The sequence below is a fragment of the Populus nigra genome, chromosome 16 (assembly GCF_951802175.1).
Source record: "Populus nigra chromosome 16, ddPopNigr1.1, whole genome shotgun sequence".
Classification (NCBI taxonomy): domain Eukaryota; kingdom Viridiplantae; phylum Streptophyta; class Magnoliopsida; order Malpighiales; family Salicaceae; genus Populus; species Populus nigra.
Window position 1 is genome coordinate 430,391 of NC_084867.1, and position 24,062 is coordinate 454,452.

Here is a 24,062-nt window from a genome sequence, read left to right on the forward strand (position 1 = left end):
TTCATCAAAACGAAAGAACAAAGAGATTGGATTAAGCAAGAGACATCTCTGTTACATTTCAAATTGGATGTGCTTTGAATTAAAACTCTAAACAACCATGGAAAAAAAACGAAATATTCTCATCTATTTAGATCTTAAAGAGTTGTTTTCAGACTCTGAAAATTTTCATATTAACCAAGTCCTTCCAGGTTTTCATGAGTGAATTGGATGCTGGAACATGAGGAACACAATTCATCCGCACAAATAAACACGTTATTCCTCAAATGAGTTCACCCATCAATTCAGACAACGAATGTGTTTGTAATAATATCGTTACAATGATGATGAAAAGGAATTGTTTTGAATGTCTTAAATTCAATTTCTATCATTGTCATTTTGAAAATGTGATATATTATTTGGACAGAGGGGTGAGTGGATTTTTCATCTTGATACAAGTGTGGGGGAGTCCCTTCATATATGCGTCTTGATGTGTCATTCATCTATAAGTCGGATGTGAAAGGCATAATATTTTGTTTTTATATGTTTTTTAAAAGTATTTTTTAAAATCTATATATTAAATTGATATTTTTAAAAGTATTTTTTGATAATTTTATTATGTTAATATTAAAAATTTAAAAATATATTTTAAAATAACTTGCACTACTAACTTGCTATTTATACGTCATTTTTGTATCAATTGATCTATTTAATATTTAGTTAGATATCTACATAATATTTAAATTATGAGTCTTTTGAATATTTTGGAATCATTCCAGGAGTTTTTTTTTTTTTTTTTTTAATCCTTAAATGAAAAGGGGTGTTGTTTTCAACTACATAACTTTTAAATACTATTTGAAAACTTCGAAACTCTTTTTAAAGTTTTCTCAATGTTTAATTTTTAATAAATATAAATTAGTTTAATTTTTTTTAATAGAACATGTCATTTCATTAATAGTTTTAATTCAATATATATGTTCAGCTTCTTCACAATAAAGATTTTAACCAAAATACGTGTTTTTTGAAACAATTTTTTAATATTTTCTCCATAAACATGTGTTTAATCTTTAATAAATGTAAATTATTTTCTGTATTTATTTATTTTGAATAAAACACATCATTTCTTGAAAAAAAAATGAATTCTATAACTTCTTCACAAACCTATATATCATGTAATATATTTAAATTGTATGCCAATTTAAAAGGAGTTTTTCAAAAAAAATCACCAGAGGTTTTTTACTATATAGAAAAAAAAAAAAAGAATACTATCATCATATAGTGCAAGAATTGTCTCAACGTAAGATCGGGTTAGCAACTTTTTAACAATTATTAACAATAATTTTTTTAATATAAACATAGAAATGGATAATCATTACAAATAATCTCACTAAAAAATTATATCATAGATTTTTACCAAAAAAGAATATATCAAATATCAATCATTGAAATGTCTGCCATTGATACGTTTTTGACCAAAATGTTTCAACCATTGATCCAAGTTCGACGGCTAGAGATATATAAAAACAGGCACAACGTGGTTCCATAGCGGCAACCTCATCACAAACTTTCTCCACATTCTTTGCAGACAAAAACCTCGTTAAAATATTCCCATAATAATCACAAAACCCCACGTTGTATTTCTTTCCAAGAAACCAATAAGCACAGGACTGTTTCTGTGGTTACTGGCACAGAGTTTAACTGTTCAAGAGATTTGTCTGCTGCTGCAAAGCAAAGTCTTCATCATCATCATTCATGGCAGATCAGAATAACAAGAAGGTGGTGAAGGTGTATGACACGGAACAGGATGTGGCTGTTTCCTTGGCCAAATATACCGCCGATTTGTCGGCTAAATTTGCTAAAGAGAGAGGGTCTTTCACTGTTGTTTTGTCTGGAGGTTATCTCATTGACAGCATCAGGTTAGTTACTGGTCATTTTGATTTGATCATATTCTTATCTGGAATACTGCTGGAAATGTTGAGGCTGAACAGCTGAGCACCCTTTGTGCCTCTTTGAATATACGTGATCTAGTTTTTTCGTGAGAGCTAGTTTCGGTGCACCACGCTAAGTACAACTTTCCTGTACAGTCAAAAGACTAGGATTTAATGTTAGGATTAGGGGATTTCTGAGAATTTTTAATTTGTGCGATTTCATGTGTGGGTGGAATTTGATCTAGCTTGCTGGTGACTGGTGGGTTTGAAGTTTTTTTAAATCTTGGCTGATGATGGTGTTTAATGGGTTGGGATTTTTGTTTTCAGGAAATTGACAGAGCCGCCATATGTTGATTCGGTAGAGTGGTCAAAATGGCATGTTTTCTGGGTGGATGAGAGAGTTGTTCCTAAGAATCATGTTGACAGTAACTATAAACTTGCCTTTGATGGTTTTCTCTCTAAGGTAATAACATTTTGCTGGTTTTCTCTCAAATTTAATAACATTTTGCCGTGGAATCAGTGATCATACATTTGATGGTGTTGCCTAAATATTAACTGAGGAATCAATGGGAATATTGTGATGAATGAGCTTCCATGGTATAACTCTTGGTTTTGCAGAAGTGAAGGCAAATTTGTTTACAGAAAAAGTCCCAAGGAAACAATCTAAATTGGAGATATTGAATGAAAGGGGAAAGGCTTGTCTGGTTATTGTTTTAGTTATTTTGCAGAAAGAAGAGAAATAATGATGATTGATAAGTGAACAAAAATATTTAATCAGTCAAATAATTTTGAAAAATGGCCTTGTTAAAGTGGATTAATCTTGTTGTGGAACTGGTTGAAGCTGAATTGGAATGATTGTTATTGCTCATTTTCATGAATGTTCTTTAGCTGTGATGTTATCATCATCGATTTCTTCTGGTGCGTACGAGAGAGAACTTTCTAATTTTTACGAGTACAGTAACAGCGATATCTCGAAGGCGCAGAGTCCTTCAATTTTTATGTAGTTGATGTTGAAAGGGTGGTATATAAAACCTTAAAGGCTCAGAGTATTCTTCATGCTTATTCCACTTCTAATGTTGCTGGTTCCTGTCGTTTTTTAATCAGAAAACCCTGACTTCTTCCCGGTTTTTCGTAGGTACCGATCCCCGCCGGTCAGGTTTATGCCATCAATGATGCCCTGTCAGCTGAAGGTGCAGCTGAGGATTACCAAACCGTTCTCAAGCATTTGGTTGATACTGGGGTGTTAGCCAAATCATCGGTGAATGGATTCCCAAAGTTTGATCTCATGCTTCTGGGGATGGGTCCGGATGGACATGTAGCTTCTCTGTTCCCTGGGCATCCACTTCTCGAGGAAAATGTGAAATGGGTTACTCACATTATGGACTCACCAAAACCACCTCCACAGAGAATTACCTTTACCTTTCCTGTCATCAATTCATCTGCATATATAGCCATGGTGGTGTGCGGTCCTGGTGAAGTTGATGCGGTTTACAAAGCATTGGGAACGACTGAAAATCCCGTATTGCTGCCTGTTCAGAGGGTGACACCAGAAGAAGAATTGAGGTGGTTTTTGGACAAAGTTGCAGCTTCAAAGCTGCAGGAGTGAAATGATTCCCTAGCTTTATTTACAATAAGACTAGCATCTTGTGTATGCTTCGTTGACTGTGATCAGTATGTTTGCTAATGGCTATTGTAATATAATCTCAGTAACTGTTGAGGAACAGTACTGGGGATGCCTTCTTGGTGGCCTTAATAAAAAAAAAATGATGAAATATCGTTTGAAGCTAGCTTGATGTGTTTTTAGCAAAAAAAATCTTCTCTAGTTCTCATTTTTCTTGCCTTTTCTCCATTTGTCAGCATTCATCCGAATCCTTTTCCTCCCTAACGAATTCAAGATTACCATTTTGCTCTTTTACAGTGATTGTCCATGCCCATTTTAAGATTTCTGCAATGCACTAATCTCGGGATGGAGACGATTTGTAGTGCATTGCTTCTTTTTGGAACTGATCAGCATCCGATTCTGTTTATGCATAGACCCATCACTGCTGATTGCAACGGGACCGCCGAGATGCTAATATTTGAACGGGCAAGTCCTTCAGGATTCTTGCCTGTTCAGTATTAAAGATTGAACCAAAGCCATTGAAGAATGGTTTACAATATAGCTAGCCAATGCCTATGCACAGCTGCCGACTAGCATGGCAGAGCCACCATCGCACCCGATGTTATGGTTTCGTTTGTGTGATTTCAAAACTGTTTTTTCAAATCACAATCATAAAAACTATCCTAAAAAAAAAACAAATTATAGAGGATGCAAAACCGTCGTATATGTTGGTATGCGTTGTTGAGTGACCAAACATAAAAAGTACCATTAATCACCGCACAAACAAACAAAACCTAGTTTCTGCAGACAACTTATAACTTGACAACACACATTATAGACAAAAAAAGAAAAAGAAAACATTGGTCCCAGAAAAGATGGCTGTGTAGAATGGTACAACAGTGGTAGACCATAAAAAATTGGATCATAAGAAAGCATGGCCCTCAGAGGGTGTTGTCATTGTCTCATGGAAATTGGAGCCCATTTATTCTCTTGAATCTCTTTCATGATTGACGAAAGGTTGAAGGTGTAGGGCACAATGCTAGATAGGTTCAAGGCCCAGCATTTGATGCACAGTGTTAAAGATGATCCATCACGTTCATGTGGGGGCACAGGTTATCTCCATCCAAGCAGCAAGAGATTTTTTCATGTTCATGTTTTTGTCTGCAATTGCCTGCTGCCTGTGCCCACACATGCTCGTGTGATTGATCATTTCCCTTCTTCTGCATTTCGACGTCTTTTTCGAGGTCCAGAATGTAAAGAAAGTAAAAGTTAAAGGGTGAAAAAGAAGAGAAAAGAAAAGAAAAGTTAGCTACCTACAGTCGCTTTGCCCCTCCCAGTTTCGCCATCGTTTCAGTCAGTCTCAAATTCATAATTAGCTTTCAACCCCAGTTTAATTTCTAATGGAAAACAAAAGGGTTACCTCAATTTAGTCCCATAACTATCCACCAATTCCCACTTAGATCCCTAAACTAAACTCCTTTTCAATCCAATCCCGAAAGCATTGGACACTCCTCAATTAAATCCCCCAATCCATGCCTTTTAAGAAGATAGTTTCAAATGGAAGGATACAATTGAAAATTTATGAGATATTAAAACATGAAATTAAGAAAATGGAGTAATATGTTAGGTATGACTTCCAAAACCAAGTAACAATGACACTCACGTTAAAAATCGTTGTCATCTACACTTCTGTTGCTGTCTAGTCTCTTATCTACTTTTTTTTGTTTTTTTCCTCTCTCCCTTTTTTTTTAATACTTTCCTTTGTCCAAAATCACTGCGCGTGATTTTGTTTGTTGACCCTCTTACGTTCCCTTTTCCCTCGGTTTCCTCGTCTACAAGCTGAGTTCCATGGATTTCTGGTTATAGGCTAGGCTAGGCTAGGCTAGGCTAGGGAAGCAATCAAGGTTCGTTTTTACTAGCTAACAGATGGATGATGTTTGCAGCACCAGCCAGCCAAGAGCAGTGCAAGATGCAAAACCCACTGTTAAACAAGCTGTGGCTTGTAGCATGGATTCTTTCTGGCAATCCAGCTGCTGCTATATCTGGTTTTTCATTGTTTGGGATTTACGGTGTTGGGTCATTTTAGTTTTAAATTTATTAAATCTATAGTAATGATCCATATTAATTAGAAGTTCACTGGATTAATGGCCCGTGGACGCCGAGTAGGGCTAAACTTTTTTTAACTCAGAAAAGAAAAGGATAATTATATTTTTTTTAAAGTGAGATAAATTCGATAATAAAGCTAAATTTTCACTTCATAATACAATAAAGTTAATGAAAATCTAGTGTTAATTTATTAAATCTTAAGTGTTCGAGCTAGCATGGATCAAGCTCTAGCCATATCAAAAAATTCTAGCACAAAAATGCTGTTCCTCCCTCTACAGAACTTTTGACCAAGCTAGTTTTAGCACAAGAATACAGCTGAATCAAAAGCAAACGCTTCTATTCTTCTCTTCCTTTTCTTTTCCCTTTCCCCCCTTTTTTTTTCTTTTCTGAGGAAGACAGCAAAGCAAACTTGATCATGATCACTGTCCAAGGGAAATCCATTATCAAGACATAATCATGATCACTGTCTAATCTAATCCAATTTGACCGCATTTGACCCTTTGTTTTTCAGTTGACAGAGGCGTCCACGATCATGCTAATTAGCACTGTGGAAATCAGAATGGCAAATGGGGCATGCTGCTTGCTGCAAACACTTTAATTTTTCCTTCCATGTTGAAGACATATCACTGTTGTTGGTGTGGCCTTAGGGTTTGATGATGGTAATTAGTAAATGGGCTAAATTACTTAATCACATCTTCAACTTTACTCATCCTCGTCATTGACTTTTTCACTGAAAAAAAAACGAAGTTATACTTATAACTTGAGTTTCAAGCAAAGAACTGTGAATTTCAAGCTGAAACAATAAAGTTATAATTGTACATATGCAATAAAGTTAGAATTTATGGTTTTACCAAACTCTTACACATGGTTTTTGGTACAGAGAAATATATAATATACTTGACGAGACCAGCCATATTATTCATAGAGTGAATTAATTACCATAACTCCTTGAACTATATAAGACTGTAATGATCATTAAAATTCTAACAATATTATATAAAAAAATTCGTTTATTACTCGGAATATCTTCAAACTTTGTTTGTTCGTGTTGCGCGGCCTGCGTTTTACCTTAGCATTAAGAATTCACTCTTGAAAACTTGGTTAAGAAAAAACTATAATTTATAGTTTTTTTTTAACTTAATTGTTTGTTTAAATAGAAACCTTAAAAGTTACAGTAATATTTTAATATTAAGGAAATAGTTTAAAAAAAATCCAGGATATTTTGGATTAAAAAGAGGGTTTTTGCAATGTTTTTAGAATATTTAGAGAACACTATAATTCTATAATATTTCATGGAAATTTTTGTGATTAACAATCATAAAATTTATCGAGATATACATAAGTTAAGTTAATCTGAACATTTATATTAATTAAAAAATAAAATTAGTGAATATAGTTGGTAAATTGTATTGATATAGATCAATGCGCAACCAACCTCTTTAGGATTTACTGGGAAAATCAAACATGGCTCGATTGACATGGATCTTGGGAGGGAAAGACTCTTTGAAAGTTCTTCTTCATCCCACCAGCATCTCTTCACACAGGCAACACAATCTCCACACACGGTAGCTACCCTATTGAGTCATCGTTGTCAAATCAATTGACTTTTTTACTTTAATATATACTTCGTTGAAATTACAGGTTCCAACTTAATCTTACTTCACAAGCTATGATCAATTAAGGTATGCAATTTCCAATCATCAAATCCTTGAGGTTGACTTGGAGAACTTGGATATTTATAGTCTTGAGAATGTTAATTTGCCCTAGTAAAAATCACATAAAAAAAATTACTTCGCAGTTTAATCTATTCTAGGAGTTTTGAAACAGGTTTGTTCTTACTAGGAGTTTTTTAAGTTAAATTTGAATGACTTGACATGACTTGACACGTGTTAATATTTTTTATTTTTTATCTAAAATCATATTATTTTATTAAAAAAATAATTTAAATCATTCAACCTTAATAAATATAAATATAATTATCAAACTTGACTTGGATGGACTTAATGAGTTTACTCGACGACTAGTCTGGACCCAACTTATTTTTTAACCATCATGAAAATTGTTTTAATCAAATTCGAGTAACTTAGTGAATTAATCTGTTATCTAGATAACAATTTATTTTTTAATTCTTGTTTACAATAAGATTGTTTTATTAAAAAAAAATATAATAAATTCAAGTTAATCTGATTAATCTGCGATCAGATTATATAAAGTTGCAAAGACTTGCAACTATGCATAAAAATGGATACATGAATATTCTAACAATAAAAACAGGGAAAAATATCCAAAAGCATCAAAACAATAGATCAGGTGGTTACACTCCTAATCACCAATATTCCTTCTTTTCTCCTAAGAAAAACGGGGACACACTACTAGTTCGTAGTTAACTTTTGCAAGGATTAATACGCTGTCGTATTAGATAGGTCGGTGGTAAATATAAGAATATATAAGATTTGATTTAGGCCTAGCTATAAAATAACAACAACAATAATAATAAATTATCATATAAGAAAGGGGTTAAGGTCCCACCCCCAACTTTTTTCAGAGAAGACCAAGACTAGTAGTTGGCCAGATACTATTTTATATTTTAAATGTGTTTTTTTTAAAAAATTAATTTTTTATTTCAATTTTTTTTAATTTATTCAGATATTTTTGATTATTAATATTAAAAATAATATTATTTTAATATATTTATAAATAAAAAACACTTTAAAATAACAATCATCACTGAGATAACAAGCAAACTCTTAATGTATTTCTATAGGTAAACTACTCTACTGCTGCACCAATCAAGATCAATCTACTCTCCTCTTATTTTAAAGTTAATTGTAACCTAGTCCTTGTGATTTATTAAAAATGATTGATTAATCCTTGTGGTATAAAAAAAATAACATATAGTCCCCTGAACAATGTTGACCATCCTCAATTTTTTATATGATAAGACAACTAAATGGTATCCTTCAAGGAAAAAAAAACAACTCCAGTATTCAAAGTATGTAAGTTTTCGTATTTCATTAAATTAAATTAAGTCATTTATCATCATATAAAAATTAACTTTTATTTTTATTTTTATATAGTTTCTGTTTTTCTATATTGTTTTCACTTTCTTAGATCACTAAAATCATATAAATTATCAACTTTAATGTGATTGTTAATTAATATATATAGCTTGAATTAAGTAGATAGAGTATAAAATAATTCATATCCTTATAATACCAGAGTTTTTATCGATATATTCATATCAACTTTTATGCACAAAGATCAAGTCAACTTCTTAAATCAAATAAAAAATAAGTTATATATAAACAATATTTTACGAGATTTTACTTCTTAGAGCCTCACTTTAAGTTTTAATTTTGATGATTAAAAAAGAAGCATACCTTCCTAACCATTCAACTAATCCTTTTAAGTTTAATCGTTATTGATTTAATCAATTTTTGTTCAGAAAAATCTCTTTTCCTTGTTAAATTTACTATATTTTTATCCATTTTTTCCTTTTTTTTTTCTAAATAACATTAAGTAGACAAAAAGAACTACTAAGTTATAAAAATATTTAGAGCATAGGGACTAAATATATAATTTTCAAATAAAAAGGACTAGTTAATTAGTTATGTTAAACTATAGGGACTAAGCTGTTATGGTTAACTCTTTATTTTAAGACCCACCTCCTCTCCCTCACTTTTATCTCCACCAGTTGTGTCTAGAGACAGACAAAACAGAACCTCTCTCTCTCTCAAGTCTCAACTGAAGTAGTTAGTAGTAAAGGTAAAAAACCCAAAAAAATCTGTTAATTTCCCTTTTGCCCCGCACTCTTCAAAAAATCACAAAGAAGCAGCAGCAAACTTGAAAGAAGAAAGGTCATTTCGTTGACGTCACAGATCCATCTGCGGTCTCTCTCTCGATGTTAATCAGCAGCAGCAGCAGTCCAAACGGCGGATTCCAGCTCTCCGGTGGCGGCGGCGGCGGTAGATTCTGGTGGGAAGTTGTGCCAGTGGCGCCGTCGTCGAGAACAACTCTTGCTTTCACTGCCTTAGCCGGAATCGCCGTGTTCGCCGCCCTGCTCTACACTACCAGTAGGTAATAATACTAGAAGAACCACAAAAAAATACCCTAATTTTTTTGAAATATTTTGAAGAAAAGAGTGAGATTATTAAGTAGATGAAAGCTCTAAAACGGAGTCAAACATCGTCGTCTTCGTCAAATTCATCTTCTCCTCCGTCGTCCTCGTCTTCGTCGTGGATTCATTTGCGTTCGGTTCTCTTTGTAGTTAATTCCTCCTCACCGGCTTATTGTTCCTCCTCTTCCTCTTCTGATCGGTGAGTCCTCCTTTTCTCTCTCTGAAAGTACTTTCTTTTACTATTTCTTGATGATTCTAGTGATTTTCTTCTTTTTTGCTTTGTTCAGATCCGATCTTGAAGAAATATTAAGTGTAGATCGTGTTTACAGTCTCTACTCTCTACTACTACTACTCACTCCACTTGTTCTTTTTCTCTTTGTTTTTTTTAGTTACTGCTTTCTTAGATGGAATGGGTGTGGCTTTGGCTTGGTCAATTTAGGCAATTTTTATTTTTTTATTATTTTAACGGAATTTTTTCACATGGGTTATTGGTAATTTAATGCATAACTTGTTTTTTAGTAACAATGGTGTTGATTATTGAGTTGAAAATTGAAGATTTGTTTGTTTTTGCATTACATTTCCGGGAATTAGGGTATGGATTTAACTTTATCTTATAGCAGGCTTCTATCGTTAAATTATTTATAATGTTTCTTGCAAAAATTCTATTTTATTTGAATTAGAGACGGGTGGTCTTTCAAAATCTTTGCTGTTTTTTTTTTTTGAAAAAAAATTGGGAAACTACCATATAAAGTGAGCTGTTTGCTGGTGCCCTTTCACGTTCACTTTTTTTTTTTACTGGAACTTGATCAAGATTGTTCTTTTATTTCAGGGGCCGGCTTAAGTCGCCATGGTCTCGAAGGAAGAGAAAACATGCCCTTACTCCTAGGCAATGGAAAAGTTTGTTTGCACCAGATGGCAAACTCCGTGATGGCGGAGTTAAGTTTTTGAAGAAAGTTCGAAGCGGGGTGAGTAATCATTCCAGTTACAATTTGTGTTTTGCTATGGCAGTTTCTTGGGAATATTTATCTCTTATGTTTCTCTTGTAGGGTATTGATCCAAGTATTAGAGCAGAGGTCTGGCCATTCCTACTTGGAGTGTAAGCATATTGAACCTTATTTTATTGTCATATATGTTTTTAGCTGCTGCTTCTGTCTCATGGCTTAGGATAGATCTTGAATGTGTTCTTCTGAACTTCATGGTATGAGTTTGGCTTACCCGGGAAAGGATTTCAATTATCTTTCCCTCTGCTAAATTCACACTATGAAATGGTTTTCAATTTTGTAGAAATTTGTGTTCTTGCATTTCACATCAGATTCATTGTGTACTTCTTCCTGCTCATCTACTGAGTTCTGGTCAATGATATTTTAAAAATGCTTAGCTGTACCACAGTCCCTCCATCTATCACTCAATTGAAAAGGGTCTCTTAGCTAATGCATCTTCCAGTGTGGCCCTTGCAACCTCTTCATCAGTGTTACCGCGATGTTTGATGAGAGTTCCACTGAAAAATCACATTAAAATCAAGAAGTTGAAGGACCACAGTAGAGGATTTGGTAGTTGTGAGACCTTTTCCCCTGAATTGGTTACTTGGGAGAACTTTACTGCATTTCAACAGTGAAATTGTAAAATTTATGCTTTTGTACAACATCTTCTTTTCCATTTATTTATTGGTATTTATTTTGTGTCTGTGTTTTAAATCATTGAGCTGGATATGTTTTTCATTGGTTTACGTCTCCATGTCCTCTTTCTCGATGCACCTTGTTCTCTCCCAATGAACCTTGTTCTTTCTTTCCAGAACCTTAATCTTGAATTTCTTTGTGTTTTAAATCATTTAAGAGTTCTGTACTAGCCAATTTTGGTTTATACTATCACATTGTTCCTACATCACCAACATGAGTGGTCTTGTTTTATGTTAACAGATATGACTTGAATAGTACCTCAGAAGAGAGAGAGATTATAAGAACCCAGAAAAGGTACTGTCTGCACGCTCAATTTATAGATTCAGACTACTTGTGAGCTATTTTGATCACGGATAATTTGATTGGTGGTATTGAAGCCCCTAAATGTAAAGCCTTTTCTGTTTTCCTTTGACTTCTATTCTCATGGTTTTTTCTTGACAATCTTTGGCTGCAGAAAGGAATATGAGAATTTTCGCAGACAGTGCCGTCGACTTCCCAAACACGGCAATGATTGCTCCAAAGGAACCAGTGAAAGAAGCTGTATCGAGGACAGTGGAAGTCTTGCTGAAGACTCTGACTATTCAAGTTATGAAGATGTTGTTAGTGCCAGGGAGTCTCTTTCCAGTGAGGAAAGGAGTCCTGATGTTGAGGACTCTGATGACCCTTCCAGTGCACTGTTGGAAGGTTATGATGCTTCAGGACAGACCACAAACACTGATGCCTCTGCACTAAACACCGAGTCTTCTGACTCAGAATCTTCTGAGGATCCTGAAGTCATTCAGGCTTCCTCCTCTTCAGAGGGCAGGGAAGAGAATGATCTTGATGTGCCTTTGAAAGAGAACACTTCTCCCTCAAGGACTGAGCTCCATCCAAACCAATGCACTGGTGAAAATTTTGCCACATGGCAGCGGATCATTCGTGTTGATGCAGTGCGAGCCAATGCTGAATGGATTCCATATTCTCCGTCTCAGGCAACAGTTTCAGAGTTAAGAGCACGTCATGCTGCAGATGCTGTTGGGTTGAAGGACTATGATTTGCTGGAACCCTGCAGAATTTTCCATGCTGCAAGACTAGTTGCTATTCTTGAAGCCTATGCAGTCTATGACCCTGAAATTGGGTATTGCCAGGGAATGAGTGATCTACTTTCTCCAATAATTGCAGTGGTCACGGAGGATCATGAGGCTTTCTGGTGTTTTGTGGGTTTCATGAGAAAGGCTAGGCATAATTTTAGGCTTGATGAAGTGGGGATTCGAAGGCAACTCAGTATTGTTTCCAAGATTATCAAATGCAAAGACTCCCACCTCTACAGGCACTTGGAGAAGCTACAGGCTGAGGATTGCTTTTTTGTTTATAGGATGGTAGTGGTGTTGTTCAGGAGAGAATTGACATTTGAACAGACAATTTGCCTCTGGGAGGTGATGTGGGCAGATCAGGCAGCAATAAGGGCTGGTATTGGAAAGTCTGCTTGGAGCAGGATAAGGCAGCGAGCACCACCAACAGAGGATTTATTGCTTTATGCTATTGCAGCTTCTGTGTTACAGAAAAGGAAATTAATCATAGAGAAATATAGCAGCATGGATGAGATCTTAAGGGAATGCAATAGCATGTCTGGGCACCTTGATGTATGGAAACTCCTCGATGATGCGCATAATCTGGTGGTGAACCTTCATGACAAGATAGAGACGCCCTTCCGATGACTTCTTTTCAAACATTTTATCAGTGATTTATGTCCTTAAATTCTTATAAAGGTTTTTGTTCTGTAAGGGGTATTGCCAGCCTCCTTATGTTCTGCTCGAAACGTGCCCGAAGGAGGAGGTTATCCATCCTCAGCAATGCTGCTAGCTGCTAGCTGCTCGCTTTCGAGCCTTTAGTTGAAGTGGCATTACATGAAAAGATTTTTATATGCATTCTACTCAAACCATTTATTTTGAATACAGAAACGATCTTCATCTTCGCCAAATCAAATCAAATCAAGCAGGTGGGATCTGTGTTGTCGATCAATGTACCATATTGAATGAGAAATATCAAGATTTTGATCATTGAATCCCAAATATTCTGTCTAGAAAGGGCTTATCTTAATAGATCAATGGCAAATTATACCGTAACCCGAGGTATTTTCAGCTGGAAGCCAACAGAATCCATTTGAAATTTCCACACATTGCAAATGCTTAAGCCTGTTTTGTAACAAAGGTACCATGCCTGATAGTAATAGCTAGTCGATTATAGCAGGTTTGGGTGCTTGCAGCTTATCCTTTTAACTGATAATAATAGACTTAAATGATGTAATCTTTTTAGGGTTTCATTAAGCAGGTTGATGCTAATCTATCCTGGACAATCTTGTGTTGAAATGTTTATTTCTTAACATTGAACGATCAACGTGGCCGCTCCTTTGAGGGCTTACATACCAGCCGGCAACCACTACATCTGAAACAGGGAAAAGGGAACGCCAGACACTAAGTACTGTGTGCATCATGGAAAAGAGAAGGGCAGACACTAGTATGAACCAATCAGGGCAAAATCATCACAACTTTCTCTCTCTGAATTTATAGTGTGATTGGAGAAAATGGAAAGGGTTGAACGCAGATTGTGCTAATCCAACCAGTGGAAATAAGTTGAGGAAACTGCTGTCAGGCTGATCCTCCCCTTCTACCCCCGTTTTGCACAAAAGGAGACCAAACTTCTGCAAATGCTTCAAGGAGGCACTCCATTCTGCTTATTATCTACTTCCCCGATCCTAGATGAGTCTCATTTGTCAAGTAGAATTAGAAATTACTAGATAGATGGATAATTTTATTTGCTGCACATAAAAAAAACATTGCTCAAGTGTTATTGTATTTTAAAGAAAAAAAAAACTCACTACCCGTATCATAAAAAAAAACTAAAAAAAATAATTATCGTCAATCCCCAAGAATCACAATGTAGAATGATGAAATCAAGAAAAAATATCGATGAAAAAAATACTAAAAAACAAAGCACTAGCAAAACCAAATGAGGTTGTTGAAACCCTCGAGTGAGATAATTCAGATAGGATAATCAAATAGAAGACCAAAAATGTTTTTTAAAAGAATTGAATTTTAAAGGATAAAAAAAAAACTACTTCAAAAGAAACCTAGGCCACTCAGATAAATGGAACTCTTTTTTTAAAATGAACAACTTTAAATGATATAATCAGGAAATAAAATGATATTAACCTGTGTAAACTTTTCAAATTTATGATCCAAGGTACTAACTAAACTAGAAGTATCGCATCTGGAAAGCAACTATTTTAAAATTAGACTTGACTGACGATTTGATCCATGACTAGGCCGAGCTTCAAAAGAAATCAAGAGAGAATTGATCAAGTGTAAAACTATCAAAAACTCAAGTTGGTCCATGTTTTGATTAGCATAAGGAAAATTCAATTAAAACATGATCAAAACTCGTGGGATTATTTTATTTTATTTTTTCAAAATGATATTATTTTGATTTTTAAAAAAACAATAGGATTTGGTTGGCTTAGGTTCACTTGAGTCAACCCATTTAACCAGTGATCCCATCATTGTTCCAGACTGACTCCTGAATAGAGCTCTTAAACAACGAGAAAAACCTAGGAAATCAAGTCTCAATAATTGAAATTTTGAATGATTAAATTAAAAAGAAACAAAAGGATAAAAAATAGCAATTAAGAGAATAAGAACCTAATTTGAAGAAAAAAATTAAGAGGAAAAACTAAAATCTTGAATTGAAGAGAAAAATTAAAAAATAAATAAATTAACAAATGAATCCAAAACCAAAAAAACAAAAAAAAATATCAATTTTCAATTAACTCAATGATGATAGATGAAATTTTAAAAAAATAATGAAAAATAACTTAAGCTAACCCGATCCAACCTTTAGAATTTTGTAAAATGGATCATGAGACCATATCATAACATAAAAGTCTAACTTGAAAAAAAAAACAACGTAAAATTCATAACCAACCAAAATAATTAGTGATAAACTTGAAAAAATAAAATAAAAAAAATAAATGATTTAAAAAATATAGATTTAAAAAGAAAAGGAACCAAATTTGACACAAAAATAAAATAAAACCAAATTATAAGGGATAAATTGAAAAACAATTTTAATCTAGAAAATGATAAGAACAACTAATAATAACAATAAAAAAAACAAAAATCATATTTGATATAAAAATAAAACATTAAGAAATGAAATTCAAAAACAAATCAATTCTATAAAGATTCAGGACCAAATACTTTATAATTAAAAAAATGATCAAATCTAATATAAAAATTATATGCAAATAGATGAATTTGAAAAAAAATAACTTGATAAATAATTTAAGATCAGATACACTATAATTAAAAAAATTAAAATCAAATTTTTATAAAAATTAATTATGAATAGATGAAATTAAAAAAATAATTTAATATTAAATACATTGCAATAAATAAAAAACACGAGAAAAAAAGTGGGAGGAAAAAACCCTTGGTTGGAGCTCCTCTGCGTATCGCTCGACACACATGCCTTATCACTGTGCTTGGGATGGCGAGTCGCATCAAAAGCTTTGAAATGGTTGGGACTTGGGAGTTTTTCGCAGGGCAGCAAAACCCTCTTGCTCTTCCTCCCGTTCGCTTTCCTCGTCCTCCTCAATGCTTTCCTCCACTTTTGAGGGGGGGGGGGGGGGGGGGGTGGAACGACCACTCCCAGCTCCCTCTCCAACTCCAAATTGGAATGGTGACCTGATCATGTAGTCATCTGCTGTTAGCTTAGCAGTGAAGTCATATTGTTTTTCATCGCAGTCTAAATCAAATTGGAATTCCTGATCATCTCCCAAATCACCCCTGGGAGAAAAAGCCTCCCTCTCGGCTATCAACTCCTTGCCTTAATGCACACAAGCTCAAGCTCACTGGGTTCCTCCTCACCAGGTCGGAACTCCCTGCTCATCATCTCACCGATTTCAGCAAGACAGAGACCATGGATGGCAGCCTCCTTGAGAAAATTTGTGCAGAGAACTAGAACCCGCAGGCAAGCCTCTCTGATCATCGGAAGCTGCATTCGCTGCATATCACAATCCTTGCCAGGATCAAGTTTTTCTATATAGTCAAGCTCGTCATCTGAGAACGGAATTGAAGCTTGAGGCCAATGAATCCACTCGAAGTATGGATCCTCCAATGTTTCTGGTAAGCAAAGCCCATGATCAATTGGAATCAGCTCCACTCGCCCATATCTCCCGACACCACCAAGCTTCCTGACTAGAAGGTGTTAAAAATTCTAATGTCTAATATCCCAATACGATGCACAGAAGATACTGGGAAGCTTGATGTCCCGTGAAAATCACGTGGAATGAACTGCTGGAAAGACGCAATCTTGCTGACCTGCTTCTTCTTGCGTGGCTTATTGCCATTTACCCCGTCATTGACATTGAAGATTGAGTGAGTGGTCTTCACAAGTGCAGTAGGGGGCACATTAGCAAAGTGATCATAGTCAAGAAGGTATGCTGCCACTTCCCTGAACCCTGTCCCCCCAGCACGCACAGACCGTTTCAAACCCGGTTGCCCAGGAGCTTTGCCAACAAAACCTTTTGGATTGTTTGGTGCAAAAGGTTCTTCATCTGTTGGCTTCACAATGCCACCTGAATGGCTCTGCCGCATTCTTGCTGGTGGTTGTCTAGCACACGTGTGTGAATATAAATAATAATTTATATATATAAAAAAATTTAATTACCCTACTTCACCTGATATTTATAACAAAACCATATTAAAACAATAAAAATACCTCTATATACATCCTTATTTTTTTCAAATCCCAAAAATAATTTTTTATTTCCACCATTTAAAAAAGAAAAAAATGAAAAAACCCCTCAATACATGTTTTGTTTTTTCCTTCCAAGAACATGGCTATAACTTAACTGTTTAATTTTCTTTTAGAAGACAAAAATTTACTGTTCAAAGGTTAAAATTTTATGTCTTAAAAGCTAAATTAATATTTATATTGTAGAAAAAAAAAGAACCATTTTATCTCAAATTATTTTTTTAATAGGAAATGTATCCTATAAAGAACCAATCTTACCCCTATTACATATTTAGCTAGTTTTTTTAACAAGAATAATTTTATCTTTGCACTGTTTTAATCCAAAGTATTATTTGTAGAAGGGTGAAAGACATTTGGTGTTTTTTTTGTAAGAGGCAATTTCGTGGACGTATAATTTTTCACTCCTTCTCTAGTATCTGGTGAGAGACCACACTGCAATTTCCCTGGCTAAGCATGTGGTGGGTCAAAAGCATCAAGGATAATGCTTTTACCCACCAACCAAAATTTCATTTTGGTCCTCTTAACATCATGAAAATCAACATTCACACCTTTACTGGTTTTTCCAGGGGAAAGAATTAATCAGCTACTGATAGAAGAATGGAACAAAGGTTAGAGAGTTTCAAAAAAGAAATGTTTCCTGCTTATCATCCAACAAAATCAGACATTGTCCAGTTGCCATTGACCAACAGTTCAAACACACCAGCGGGCCAATTATGGAGCACTGACTAAAGTTGGCACAAACACACTGCAAAGGGAGGAACTAAACAAAAGAGTGATTTAAAATTAAACTGATAAGTCCAGAACTAACCCCTCAAAAGGGTACAAGTAATAGCCTCTACTCTTTCTTGGTGTAGGTTCGGGCAGCAAGAGCTAAGCCCAAGATTAAGAGTGGCACGAGTAGCTGCAAGATCTTAATCAGAAACTCGGACTTGTCATCTTTGGAGCTTGTTCCTCCCAGACCTGGTGCTACGTAAAGACGTTTCGTTGGAACAGTTGTTACATCTACCTCACCAATGACATACTTTCCCATCATCCCTCTAGCATCATCACTGTGACCAACATCTTCAAAATCATTCGTTGCATCTTTCCCTGAGAAATGAAAGAAGAGTTCATGCTACTAGCTAAGATAAGGTGGTTGAATTTGGGTTTTTGTACTGTTTAGTAAAAGGACATGCCGAATGGGTTAGAGACAGTAGGATTCCCCTACAAACTCTTCGAGCTAAAATTTATGAGGTTTAACAGAACTGGTATCATAACCAACCTGTTGATGACAGCAAAACTTCTCCGCCTCCAGGATGATCATCCATAAACGAAGTGACATCATACACCTGAATATGAAACTCAAAACGTCAATAAAAATTAAAAAAGAAAATACAGTAGCAATGAAGTAAAAAATTCATTAGACACATAATGACATTATTTTTCATATCAAAGAAAAAAAACAGCAGAACAGGCAGTTCACACCCTATCTCAAAGAGTAATTACCATAGCTCGTGCTTTCCCCGCAAGAGGAAACTATCACATGACAATCGGTTATCGCATTGAGAGTTATTTTACACAAGGCGAATGACCATGTGTATTGGGTTCAGGCATCAATTTCCTATATTCATTTATTTTGTGGAAGGCCTATCAACATGTTTTCCTTACTTGGGAGGTTTGGGTAGGCCACCTCACTTGTCAATTCACCAGGATATCCAAAGCAGGATAGTTCAAGTAACTTTTAATAACACAATTCCTACCACAGTAAGATTTTGACAGATATAATGCATGTTAGCTTCTCATGGGCCTTTCTTTTCACCTTTTCCATAAGGGATTCATCCAATTACACGCTTCACAAATTTAAATGGGACCAAAGGTTCTTACATACTACTAGGTTAGGAGGGAACACTGGAGCATTGCTGTGGTATGTTCAGTAACTTTTCCTTCCAACGAAGAGATAGCACTCGGTTCAAAAAGGAACAAACTTCGCAATTTTAAGCATTTCAAATAAACCTTCAACACCTTAATCATGCAATAAAACTGATAGCACCGACACAGATTTAATTTTCAATAAACAAAAAATCCAAAAGGGGTAAATAAAACTAATCAAAAAAAGTCAAAGTTCTCATCTTGAAACTAAATTTTCCCAGCAACCAAACAGAATTCCCCACTTTTAATCTAAAAAATACCAAAAAATGAAACTTGCAGAAAGAGATCTGACCTTGCCAGAGATAATAAGCCAACAATCCTCGGTTTTGTTGTGCTTGGCAATCTCATCGAACAAGTAAACCTTTGAAGGAGCCATATCTTTCACAAACACTGATCACAAAACCACAAAAAAACATTCAAAACCCACAAATATCTACGACCAAAACCCTTCAGATTTACCCTCCAAAGAACGGTCAATATAAAAAAATAAAAATGACCCACTACTATTAACAAAAAAACCCATAACCAAAACAACAAAAGATAATCAAAACAGGTAAGTAAGATTAAGGACTAAAAAAGGACACCAACAAGAATCAATGTTGCTCACATGAGAGATGTCTGGTAAGATGCAAGATATTGCTTCTTTCTCTTTCTCTCTATCTTGGTGTTAGAAAAAACTGCCTTCGATTCTGTTTTATAGCATTAATGAACTCAAGAGCGGTGACAAGACGACGAAGTATGGTTTGGTGGACTTTCTCCTCTCCTCCATGAAAAGAAAAATAAAATATTTGGAATATGATTAGTTTTGTATTGATTGAGGGGAATTATCTATCTTAACTTGCAGCAAATTTAGAACAATAAAAAAAAATTCTATGAATTTTTTCGTGTGCTAAGCACTCGACTACTTGATTGATTTGATGTGTGTATTACACACATGAAGAATTTTAGATTGCACATGTGGAATAACTTGAGATATTACACAAATAAAAATTAACATATATATATATATATATTAATTTTACGATAAAAGTATTATTTTGAAGTTTATCTGCATATAAAAATAAAAATAAAATTATCGAACGATAAAACATGTAGCTCCCAATGATGATCTCGTCAATAAAACAAAACAAACTTATTTAATCATCAAACTAAAACCTTGGAATTAGCTAGATTCTATTATAATTTAGGAATTGTGCTCTGGCAATAATTTTCGTTGAACTCTGACAGCTTTCAAATTTGGCTGCAATCACAAACCTTTTTTTTTTATTTTTTTTTATTAAGAGTGTCTTTAAACTGTATTGATCAACCGTGCTTATTTAATTTTAATTGAGTAATTGTTTAATAAAAAACAATTTAGAAACAACAAAAATTCTCCTCTTTCATGGTGTTTCAAGAATAACACTTACATTTTAAGACGTGAAAAGAGTGTATTATTTAATATTACGGTAAATGTTGTTTTTCAAAGTATTTTTTATTTGAAATTATATTAAAATAATATTTTTTATAATTATCTTTTATTTTTAATATTGATATATCAAATTGATAAAAAAAATACTAAAAATATCAATTTAAATCATTTTCAAAAAATAAAAAATTAAATAAATACGATCCAACTTCATACTTATTGAATATGACATCAAATAAAGAGAATACAATTCCAATTTTTTAATAAATTATTTTTTATTCATTCTCTTAACCAGCTATCCATTTGATGTTCTGGTAATATTTAATGGAATCTTTAAGAATAAAACTTTCTACACGTTTTTAACCAATCCTATTATTTATTTCAATCAAATTGCAATAAGTTTCAATGTCACAATCAATCCAATCTGCACGTTGTTGTACAATTCATCATCTATACACGTCAATGTTGAATATTGTTTCCATTAATGACTCAATCTATCTTGATTTTTTATGAATTTTTTTTTGTTCAAACTTGTTTGATTGGAATTGTTAATCTAGTGATTTATGATCTCGGGATTGATATAATATAAATTTTAAATTAAATTAATTATTTTAAATCGACATATAGATTAATTGAAGTTAATTTATTCAAACCATGATCCAAATATTGAACCAAAATATGATAAACTTGATCCAGACTTTCTTTCTCAAATTATTATCCCATTTTTCAAAATCAAATGAGAAATTAGAAAAAAAAGTTGAACTAAATACACCCATTTGATATAAACAATAATTTTTATTCATAAAAACTGATAAAAAAAAATAGCTAGAAAAAAGAAAAATCAACCAACAAAAAGTGCGTCCAAACCCACAAAAGAAGTCGAGGGCCTCCAAGGAAGATGAGGATAAAAACATGCAAACTGGTCAAGGTCAAAACATAAAACCAGTGGCTGCCATGGAAGAAACACTATGAGCTCACAGAGTCAGCCACCGGGCAAAACAACTGGCTGTTCGCAGCAGCAATCCTCGCACGCCCATGGAAACAAAACAAGACAAGCTATGGCCATCAAAACTTTGTCAATTGTCGGTCAGTGCCGTAGACATTGAACTACTTTGGCAATTTTACCTTATAATTTTATGGTAGCACTTGTCTTACCACGCAGGCTCCATTATCTTTTTTTTTTTTTTAATTAATTTAGAGCTAGTTTGTTAATGCAGCTGACGATTTTTTGGCCGTTTTAAAAATAATAATAAAAACATCAATAAAATTATTGTTTTTAAATTCTTTTTGGGTATTCCACTTTAAATAGGGATCAAGTAAAATATAAATTTTTTTATTTAAAATTAAAGTTTTTTATATTTTAAAATCATTTTGATGTGTTGATGTCAAAAGTAATTTTTTAAAATAAAAAATATTATTTTAATATATTTTTAGATGAAAAACATTTTAAAAAAATAACTATATCATATTTCTAAACACCCCTATAAAATCAATAACCATCAACATGGTTGATGACAATAACAAAAAAAAAAAATTATTCTTTTTAATGATTACAATGAAGATTTTAAGCGATTATTTGCAGTAGCATTGAATGGTTTTACTCCTTATATTATTATTATTATTATTATTATTTAAAATCTTGATTTTTAAAAGATATAAAACAATAATTTATTAGAAATACATCAAAACAAGTGTAAGTAATTGTTTAAGGTTTGAGCGAAAGAGGATTTAATTTTGATATATTTTATGATTAGGAAATAAATTTTTAAAATAAAGATAATTGAATACATGCATCTCACAATTCATTTAATTAGAGAAAAAAAATAGAAAATCATCACTATAAGATACATAATGAGAAAATCTATTTATGCCGTGTTTGACCTGGAGATTTTTGGACCAGATTGTGGCTTCGTCATTCTTTGGTATAAATTTGGAAGTCAAATCTATTAAGGTTGTTTCCCCCAAGGTCAATTTTGACTGTTCAGTTGAACAATTTTTTATTTTATTTTTAACCTTTCCTTTTTTTTTCCTTAGTTGATTTTTCAGTATTATTATTTTCATTTTGAGCTAGATCTTCAAAGAAGAGAAGCCAATTTCTCTGAAATATATATATATATATATATATATATATATATATATTGGTGATAATATGTGAAAACTAACTAAAAAATAGGTGATCTTTAAAAGAAAATATATAGTCAAATATTAATATTTTAATTTATGTAGTCTAATGTCATCTATCTTGGTATTTGTCTATTCTCACATGGCTGTTTCAATGACTACTGCTACTCTCTATATTTCGGATTTGTCAAGCAGTGAAAGTCAAGTCTACAATGACAGCTTCGAAAATTTTTAATTTTTTTATGTTTTTAAATTACTTAAAATAAATTTTAAATAATAATAAATAAATAAATAATAAGTGATGCTTGAACTGGGTCACTGGTTGAATAGAGTCAAACCTTTAACCCTTTCCAAACCATTATAATTTTTTCATTCAAGGAGAAGCATTCGCGGGAAACGAGGGAAAAAGAGAGAAAACAAGGAAAAATAAAAAGAAAAAAAAAGATAGCCGGAGCCACGCCGTTTTTTTTTTTTTATTATTATTATTAACATAAATATTAAAATTAATTTGTGCGCATCTTAATTAATTTTACGAGTTCTAAAATTAATAATTATGTAAGTTTTTAGTTACCCTGAGATTTATAAAACTCAAACTAGTAACATATAGAAAACAAACTTAAAATCTGATCAATTAAATTACACCTCTTAAAATTATTATACTTGTATTTTAGACACATACCACCTTCACAGAATGACAATTATACAACAATTTCAAAAACACAACAAAAAAACCCGTCTTTGCAAGCTGTACAGTCCTCCCGCGCTACCCAAAGCATGATGTCACCTTCCATTTGCTTACATGTATTTTTTACGCGTTAATTTCTCTTTTTTTTCATTCTAGTCCATGAATCTATAATAATCTATCAATTGAATTTTCATTTTTATTCTACTTGAACCTAAAATTTATTCTTTCAATTTAGTTCTTGTTTCTGTAGTTACTCTTTAATTCAATCTTGAATTTCATTCAATTTGAGCCCAGAAAAGGCCCACCATTAAAAGTAAGAAAAAAACAGGAAAGAGAAAGAAATAGTTGATCCACGAAACTAATGTTCACGCTGGAGAGTATCTCTACCGTTCATGGCCGGACCGGATCCGGCCTAAACCTAAATGCTCGATATCTAGGTCCGACCTAGTAAAGTAAAAAAAATCAAAAAAAAATCTCAAATATTGTGTTTTATTTAAAAACTGGCGTTTAACATTTTTCAATGACATTACAGAATTATACTAGAAGGAGATCGCATGATAATGTAACATTTACAGAATTTGATCGCAATCCCAGTTTTGTTTCTGATGATATTTTACCTGATGTTGTTGCACGCTTAGAAAGCCATGAAAACTACAGTCCTTGTCGAATGAATTTCGTACGTGATGGAATTGCAAATAGTTTAATGGAACAATAAAAAATATTTTATATAAAGTATTGTTTATTTCA

General features: G+C 33.4%; 3 protein-coding genes and 1 pseudogene across 4 annotated transcripts; 2 read left to right on the forward strand and 2 right to left on the reverse strand.

Moving 5' to 3' along the window:
* The first annotated feature begins 1,497 nt into the window (after positions 1-1,497).
* LOC133675041 (probable 6-phosphogluconolactonase 4, chloroplastic) lies at positions 1,498-3,691 on the forward strand. The gene is made up of 3 exons (XM_062096304.1): positions 1,498-1,892; positions 2,232-2,367; positions 3,040-3,691. The coding sequence occupies exons 1-3, from the start codon at positions 1,729-1,731 to the stop codon at positions 3,508-3,510; spliced, it is 771 nt and encodes a 256-aa protein (XP_061952288.1). The 5' UTR covers positions 1,498-1,728; the 3' UTR covers positions 3,511-3,691.
* A 5,612-nt stretch (positions 3,692-9,303) lies between these two features.
* LOC133676239 (rab GTPase-activating protein 22-like) lies at positions 9,304-13,454 on the forward strand. Of its 2 annotated transcripts, none has more exons than XM_062097883.1 (5): positions 9,304-9,926; positions 10,557-10,692; positions 10,774-10,823; positions 11,644-11,697; positions 11,858-13,454. In XM_062097883.1, the coding sequence occupies exons 1-5, from the start codon at positions 9,769-9,771 to the stop codon at positions 13,098-13,100; spliced, it is 1,641 nt and encodes a 546-aa protein (XP_061953867.1). In that variant the 5' UTR covers positions 9,304-9,768; the 3' UTR covers positions 13,101-13,454. The 2 variants fall into 2 exon arrangements, with proteins under 2 accessions (XP_061953867.1, XP_061953866.1); XM_062097882.1 differs by having other exon boundaries at positions 9,304-9,687.
* A 1,468-nt stretch (positions 13,455-14,922) lies between these two features.
* On the reverse strand, positions 14,923-17,699 carry LOC133675980 (phosphatidylinositol 4-kinase gamma 7-like; annotated as a pseudogene).
* A 114-nt stretch (positions 17,700-17,813) lies between these two features.
* Positions 17,814-19,983, reverse strand: LOC133676240 (cytochrome b5-like). The gene is made up of 4 exons (XM_062097884.1): positions 19,712-19,983; positions 19,397-19,494; positions 18,458-18,524; positions 17,814-18,285 (listed from the first exon to the last, which is right to left on the reverse strand). Exons 2-4 carry the CDS (start codon positions 19,478-19,480, stop codon positions 18,032-18,034), a joined length of 405 nt encoding a protein of 134 aa, XP_061953868.1. The 5' UTR covers positions 19,481-19,494; positions 19,712-19,983; the 3' UTR covers positions 17,814-18,031.
* Between the last annotated feature and the right edge of the window lie 4,079 nt (positions 19,984-24,062).

Bases quoted from the DNA above. Each gene is read 5' to 3' on its own strand.
- LOC133675041 (XM_062096304.1), top strand. From the start codon at position 1,729: ATGGCAGATCAGAATAACAAGAAGGTGGTGAAGGTGTATGACACGGAA. The intron at 1,893-2,231 runs GTTAGTTACTGG...TTTTGTTTTCAG, and splicing joins TATCTCATTGACAGCATCAG to GAAATTGACAGAGCCGCCAT. The intron at 2,368-3,039 runs GTAATAACATTT...GGTTTTTCGTAG, and splicing joins TTGATGGTTTTCTCTCTAAG to GTACCGATCCCCGCCGGTCA.
- LOC133676239 (XM_062097882.1), top strand. From the start codon at position 9,512: ATGTTAATCAGCAGCAGCAGCAGTCCAAACGGCGGATTCCAGCTCTCC. The intron at 10,824-11,643 runs GTAAGCATATTG...TTATGTTAACAG, and splicing joins TGGCCATTCCTACTTGGAGT to ATATGACTTGAATAGTACCT. The intron at 11,698-11,857 runs GTACTGTCTGCA...CTTTGGCTGCAG, and splicing joins ATTATAAGAACCCAGAAAAG to AAAGGAATATGAGAATTTTC.
- LOC133676240 (XM_062097884.1), bottom strand. From the start codon at position 19,480: ATGGCTCCTTCAAAGGTTTACTTGTTCGATGAGATTGCCAAGCACAAC. The intron at 18,525-19,396 runs GTCAGATCTCTT...TTTCATATTCAG, and splicing joins GGCTTATTATCTCTGGCAAG to GTGTATGATGTCACTTCGTT. The intron at 18,286-18,457 runs GTTGGTTATGAT...TTCATTTCTCAG, and splicing joins AGTTTTGCTGTCATCAACAG to GGAAAGATGCAACGAATGAT.